We start from the raw sequence: 7,416 nt of genomic DNA, 5'->3' as shown, positions 1-7,416 counted from the left end.
GCGGTATATTCCGACATCGTAGGTAATTCCGTCACCTCTCCAGCTTTTCCTTTATATTAAGCTTTGTTTTAGTTCCATGCGTTTGTTGATTGTTGAAATGGTGATGTCATGCATTTGCGAGTCAAAATACTGCCAAAACACTAGGTCTTGGCCATCTAGTGGGAAAATATTGAGATCCAAAGAGAGACAATGCATGCCACGTGGTGAGATCATCGAAAAATGTGTCAAATTTGACAGTTGACATGGCTCTTCAAAGCTTTGTACAAAAATTGAAATTTGCTCAATTAAAAGCCTAATAGCTGTTAATTAAAACGTAATTAAGTAGTGTTCAATATTCGTTAGTGTTCTAATTCAAAGCCGTGTTGTATCCCAATACAGCTCACACAGCAAACGGAATTTGTTCTAATTCAAAGCCGTGTTGTATCCCAATACAGCTCACACAGCCAACGGAATTTGAACACGTGGATGTTGGCAATACGTATCAGTTAAATTTGAAGCGCTGACGCAATACGACTCACCACGTGTCGAATATTGCCACACAAAGTGGCGGAATATAGGGATTTGGTAGGTTTCCATTCTAAAGGCTTTTTAATAAATATGGCAACATTTTGTGACGTTTCATCGTTGCTGACGTGTAGTGACTAGTGAAGTGTTTTGAGAGTCATGTGAAGGCAACAGAACTTACGTAACGCATACGGTTTTTTTATAGTTTTTCATTTCTCGATGCGTCCTTAATGTGTCGGAATATACCGCGTTTACCCTACTTTTTTCGAAATAATAAATATTCAAATTAAACCAGAAATGTTGAGAATATCAAATAATATGTGATTAAATTAAGATGCCAGAATATGAATGTTGGAGAAAAGTATAATTTTTCGCAAATTAAAATAAATTGAAAAATGTGACTTATGAGACACAGGATGAGGATTTTAGTAAAAATTCTAGGTTATATATTTTCAATTTTGCATTGAACATTAGAATGCAGTAATGCACAGGGTTAAGGTAAACGCGGTATATTCTAATATCGTGGGAAATTCCAACACTTCTCAACTTTTTTCCTTTATATTAAGCTTTGTCTTAGTTCCAGGCATTCGTTGATGGTTGAAAATCTGAAATAGTGATGTCATTATTGTCATACTATTGCGCACCATACTATTGCCAAAACACTAGGTCCGGGCCGTCTTGCGAGAAAATGTTAAGATCCAAAGAGAGACAGTGCACGTCACCCAGTGAGAACATCAAAAAATGTGTCAAAGTTGATAACTTGATAGTAGACGACAGTCACTAGACGTAGACCTTGCTCTACCAAATAGTGATAAACTGTTTGTGTAGAAAGAATATTATGGTTTGAGACTTTTAAATAAGTCTGTGAAATCCAAAAATTAAAACTTTCTTAATTAAAAACTTAATAGCTCTTGATTAAAAGCTTAATTAAAAAATTAAAATTTTTTAATTAAGCTTGTTCTGAGCTGTGTCGTATTCCAATACAGCTCACACAGCTGTATTGGAATACAACACAGGGCGCCGGAATTACAAATTAATAGAGTTTGAAGCGCTGCCGCCTGCCAGAATTAGTTAGTTTCACAATATGCCAAATTTAGTCACGCACAGCGTCGGAATTCAGGGATTTTGTAGGTTTGAATTCTAAAGGCTTTTAAATAAATATGGCAACAGTTTGTGATGTTTCATTGTTGCTGGCGCGTAGTGTGGTGTTTTGAGAGTGACGTAAAGCAAGCAGAACTTGAGTTGCGCATACGGTGATGTTTTTATAACCATTCATTTCTTGCTACGTCCTTAATGTGTCGGAATATACCGCGTTTACCCTTATTTGCAACTTTCAATCATCAAATTTCATGTTAGCCTGTTTAGGTAGGTAGCCAGCCTAAGGAAGGTAGATGAAATTGCAGCTTACCTACACAGCTAAAATTTTTGCCAAGTCATAAAATTATGAACAATAAATTATGCTGGACAAGTGGGGAGTCACTTGGGACAATATGGCAGATACCCAACAAAATTTACCTATTTTTTGCTGTTATTCTGCTAATGACTAGGCCATTTGAATTTATATATGCAGTATGTGAAGTTATTATTGTGAAATTTGGGATTGTATATATTAACAGATACTTTCTCAGTTCGTTTAACTGCGGATGTGAATCAATATATATTATCTAATTTTTTCAATAACATTTAATTATTGCAGTTGAACTATAATAACCAACTATGTTCAAAAAGTAAGTATGATTGAAATAAACCTATTTATATCTGATGTTTTAGGATGTTTTTTATATAATCTGGAATAGCTACTTGAGTTTGTCAAACTTTAAACTTGGAAGGTAATGAAAAATTAACTTCACAAGCTAATTTTTGTCTTTGAATGTGGATTGTTTGGCTTAGCTTCAGAGCCTTGAAGAAACATTGATATTTGATAATGTATATAAACATATATAAAGTTGTAAAATTTACCTATATTCATTGCTGAAGCTGAATTTTTCTTGTGATTGAATAATAAATAATAAGACTAAAGTTATCAACATCACCTTGTGCTATATATATGTATATACGGTATATATATTAATTGGTAATACTGCGACTTTTATTTATTAAATTGTGAGTGCTTTATTAAATTGTAAGAGTGATCATAGAACTGTGTTTGAATGATTCATTATATTCAGGTTTGATGAAGAATCTGTGTCGGGGAGCCAGCAGCTGAAATCTTCTGTGCAGAAAGCCATTCACAGGAAACTGGCCGAGGATTTCCCGCTCATTGAAGACTATATTGCAACCATCCTGCCTAAGAAAGATCCTTTTAAGATAATCAAATGGTTAGTTCTTCCATTATCTCACTTCATTTTCTCCCATATTGCAACCATCCTGCCTAAGAAAGATCCTTTTAAGATAATCAAATGGTTAGTTCTTCCATTATCTCACTTCAACCATCCTACCTAAGAAAGATCCTTTTAAGATAATCAAATGGTTAGTTCTTCCATTATCTCACTTTATCTTCTCCAATATTGCAACCATTCTGCCTAATAAAGATCCTTTTAAGATAATCAAATGGTTAGTTCTTCCATTATCTTACTTCAACCATCCTGCCTAAGAAAGAACCTTTTAAGATAATCAAATGGTTAGTTCTTCCATTATCTTACTTCATTTTCTCCCGCACATAGAATAGGTATGTTATGTTTACCAGTTGACTGGAGCTGTTTAACCACTGAATTATTTATGTTAAAATCTATATTTATGTACATATATACCAGTACTGGATTTGCTCTCCCAAGGTTGCTGATGTTACCTTTTTTAATAAACTTTTAATTATTTCTTAGTTTTCCATTAAAAGCTTATATCAATTGGTTTTGTTGAATAATACAATAAACTAAACTTAAAAGTTTCCTTGCATTACTCTAATTAAGTCATTGCTTTATTGTTGATCTTGATAGCTTATTTTGACATACAAAGTTCCTTAACTAATAGTAAATAGTACTGGGTACCTACTAAATTACCCTTAACAAATAATCCCATCTTTTTGTGTTGAAAATTTTCAATCCATTTTTTTTCACTTATAAACTGCCCCATGAATTCATATATACTTGAGACTATACCGTACCTAAAAGTTGAAATTAAATCAATGATAAAGAAACTCAATCACTATCATTATAATGAAATATTCATTATGAATTATGCTTTGCTTATCCATATATGATGAGTTATATAATATATACATGACTAAGTTGTGTGTTTGATGAATGGCTTTTATAAAGTTAGAAGAATCTTTATTATCCAAATTTATCTTTATATTTATTTATCTTTAGAATCTTGACATTATATTTTGTTTACAGTCACGAGCACATAGAAATACTGGTAAGAAGTGACAGTAAACTTCTCTTTTTCCAACATATAATGAAATATTCATTAAGAATCAGGCTTTCCTTAGCCTTTTATGATAATTTATATAATAAGGACATGACTAAGTTGTGTGTTTGATGAATGACTTCTATAAAGTTATAGGTTTAGCTTGGCATTATATTTAAAAAATTGTTTGCAGTCACGAGCACATAGAAATACTGGCAAGAAGTGACGGTGAGCTTCTCTTCTTCCGCCAAAGAGAAGGACAATGGATGCCCACCCTTAGACTCCTACATCAATGTAAGTATTGTAGCTGCTACATCACTTATTATATTTAGTATATGGTATACTACGGTACTAATTTTGTGTTTAATAAAGTATCAGATATAGCGCATGTTATTTATTATATATCATATTATTATTATTAATATATAATAATTAATTATATGAGTAAGTGTTATAGCTGCCACCTCACACTTATTATATTTAGTATATACTAATTTTGTGTTTAATAAAGTATCAGACATAGACCATATTAATTAAATTTAGATAATGTTATTATTAATATATATTGATTATTTACAATAAAGTATCAGATATAGCACATATTAATTACCACATATAATGTTATTATTAATATATTGATTATTTATATCAGTAAGCATTATAGCTGCCACCTCATACTTATTATATACCAATTTTGTGTTTAATAAAGTACGTACCGTAAAATGGGGTAACTTAGACCACTTTTTTTCTTATAAATGATGCCATTTTCTTACTAGCTAAATTAAACTTGAATTGAAACATGCAAAATACAGGTCTATACTCTAGCTTCACTCACCATAAATTGCTGGCTCCTGCCTCTCATAGTTNGCCAACATCATGTGTCCGGGCCTCACGTCACCCATGGCCCGCATGAGTGATGTTAAGGAAGGTGAGGCCAACATCATGTGTCCGGGCCTCACGTCACCCATGGCCCGCATGAGTGATGTTAAGGAAGGTGAGGCCAACATCATGTGTCCGGGCCTCACGTCACCCATGGCCCGCATGAGTGATGTTAAGGAAGGTGAGGCCAACATCATGTGTCCGGGCCTCACGTCACCCATGGCCCGCATGAGTGATGTTGAGGAAGGTGAGGCCAACATCATGTGTCCGGGCCTCACGTCACCCATGGCCCGCATGAGTGATGTTAAGGAAGGTGAGGCACAGCATGAGGCATGTTAAGGAAGGTGAGGCACAGCATGAGGCATGTTAAGGAAGGTGAGGCACAGCATGAGGCATGTTAAATAAGAGTGAAGGTGAATTAAGAACAAATAATGTTAATTAAACCATTGATTTAGATCAAGTTACCAGTGGTAGTGCACTAATTACTGATTATTTTAATTTAATTAATTAATTTGATTTAATTAATTTAATCCTTGATGTCAACGATGTAACGATCGTTACTGTGACGTATTGATGTTCATTCAGGAAATAGTGATACTAGTGACAATTAGCAAGAAATAGTGATACTAGTGATAATTATCATCACTATTAATTATTATATAAATCATTAACATGTGATGTAGTATTAATTATTATATAATGATTATATTGATTATATATCACGTTGTGATGCAGGCACGGTGGTGGCTGTGATGGCGGAGGGCAAGCAGCACGCCCTCAGTGTGGGCATCACGAAGCTCTCATCAGCCGACATCGCGAGCAAGAACAAGGATGTAGGCGTCGAGAACTGCCATTATCTTAATGATGGTTTGTGGTACATGAAGCCTCATAAGTAATGCTAATTAGTACTAATTAAATGATGGTTTGTGGTACATGAAGCCTCATAAGTAATACTAATTAGTACTAATTAAATGATGGTTTGTGGTACATGAAGCCGCATAAGTAATACTAATTAGTACTAATTATTGTTTTTTTCACCGCAGTGCTCTTTTTTTGGCCTCTTTTGGCCTTTTTTTTGGCTTTGGCCTTTCTGGCTTTGGCCTTTCTGGCTTTGGCCTTTTTGGCCTTTGGCCTCTTGATTTATATATTCTAATTAATATATATTTCTTACGTAAAAATTATCATAAATTGCAAATTAATTTTACTTATACAAAGTAAAACGAGATCACGAATGCGTAATGAATCTTGAAGCTGCATTTTCTGTTCATTGAACATCGCAATGAACACATCGTAATTTGAATGAACATCGTAATGAACACATCGTAATTTGAATGAACATCGTAATTTGAATGAACATCGCAATTCACAATAAGGGCAGGGAGACAGGATCAGTAAAATCTCAAACAAATACCAGCCATAAGATAAATACCACACAATAAGGGCAGGGAGACAGGATCAGGTTGAGGCAGGTTGGGGTCAGCACCGGCAGCAAGGAGGCTCACTAGAATCTCTTCCTGCAAGAACACAAACAAAAAAACAAAGCTAAAATAAATGCCAATGCATCAGGAAAGGATAAAAATTAAAGCTTGATATATAAAAATGAAATTATCTGCAAATGAACAGCATAAATATGAAAAAATAAGAAAATGGTATGCAAGCATGTTATAAATTGAAATGATTCAACTTGTTTTTTAATTAGAAATGTGATTATGGGCTTGTGAAATGAAAGCTGAAGCAAGGAACTGTAGATAAAATTTCTGTACATCATAAATGAAGTTTATTTTCCCAGCAACATGTAAAAGCTTTTAATTGCTAATTGTTAAACCTTAAATGTCACACATTATAATAAGCACAGTTTCCTCTTTACTCGATGGAGACGAAAGTTATAGTTTTGGTGCGGAAGGATGGGCCCAATGTTTTTACACTCTTAGCTGATATCTGAAACTACGAGTCGACAAAGTCATCGGAAAATCAATTGGTCATAATAAATGCATGAAATAGTAACCTGCATTTGCCGCTTTTCTGCCTGGAACCCTGGATACATTAATCTCTTACAGAGGAGCAGGAGTGCGGTAGATCGATCATTGCTCTCCCTGTTGACGTACTCTCTATCTGAAATGAACAACAATGCTTGGTAATGTATCAATTATTTTTTATATATACCTTCAACTGGGGTGACTTCGGCCGCCGGGTGACTTCGGCCTTGTTTTTTATTTTGTTTACAAACAAAAACGGGGTCGTAAATGTCGGGGTCATAAACGCCAGGGTCGTAAACGAGGTCATAAACGCCGGAGTGACTTTGGCCATCATTTATGACCCCGCTTTTGTTTGCAAAATAAAAAACGCAGCCGAAGTCAAACCAGTTGACAGTATTCTCATGATAATTTAGTGTAATATAAAAATGTCTGTTTAGTTCTCCACCACATGCAAAAAATGGAAGTGACAATGAACAACATAAATTTAAAGGTCTGAATTAATCAAAGCAGAAAAGGTTGTTCAAACTAGAACACTTTTCGAGCAACATTTATCACATTTTGGAGCTAAAGACTAGTTATCATGAGTGTCGAGAGCTAGGAGTAATATTTTTTTAAACATATTTCATTCATCTGCATTAACTGGAAGGAAACTTCATAAGGAAAATGCAGCAGCTAACAAGTCAGATGCAGCACTAGCTTTTAAAATATATGT

The 7,416-nt window shown here is 34.3% G+C and overlaps 1 protein-coding gene across 1 annotated transcript; it reads left to right on the top strand.

The window, feature by feature from the left end:
• The first annotated feature begins 1,876 nt into the window (after positions 1-1,876).
• Positions 1,877-5,817, top strand: LOC108681820 (malignant T-cell-amplified sequence 1 homolog). The gene is made up of 5 exons (XM_047882488.1): positions 1,877-2,231; positions 2,673-2,822; positions 4,043-4,143; positions 4,778-4,975; positions 5,464-5,817. The coding sequence occupies exons 1-5, from the start codon at positions 2,221-2,223 to the stop codon at positions 5,622-5,624; spliced, it is 621 nt and encodes a 206-aa protein (XP_047738444.1). The 5' UTR covers positions 1,877-2,220; the 3' UTR covers positions 5,625-5,817.
• Positions 5,818-7,416: the final 1,599 nt, after the last annotated feature.

The sequence above is a fragment of the Hyalella azteca genome, unplaced genomic scaffold (assembly GCF_000764305.2).
Source record: "Hyalella azteca isolate HAZT.00-mixed unplaced genomic scaffold, Hazt_2.0.2 contig10570, whole genome shotgun sequence".
Taxonomy (NCBI): Eukaryota; Metazoa; Arthropoda; class Malacostraca; order Amphipoda; family Hyalellidae; genus Hyalella; species Hyalella azteca.
This window is presented reverse-complemented; position numbering and strand designations above follow the sequence as displayed.

What these genes read in the sequence shown, in the direction of transcription:
- LOC108681820 (XM_047882488.1), top strand. An exon ending in CCTTTTAAGATAATCAAATG is followed by an intron (nt 2,823 to 4,042) that starts GTTAGTTCTTCC and finishes AATTGTTTGCAG; the next exon opens with TCACGAGCACATAGAAATAC. An exon ending in CATGAGTGATGTTGAGGAAG is followed by an intron (nt 4,976 to 5,463) that starts GTGAGGCCAACA and finishes GTTGTGATGCAG; the next exon opens with GCACGGTGGTGGCTGTGATG.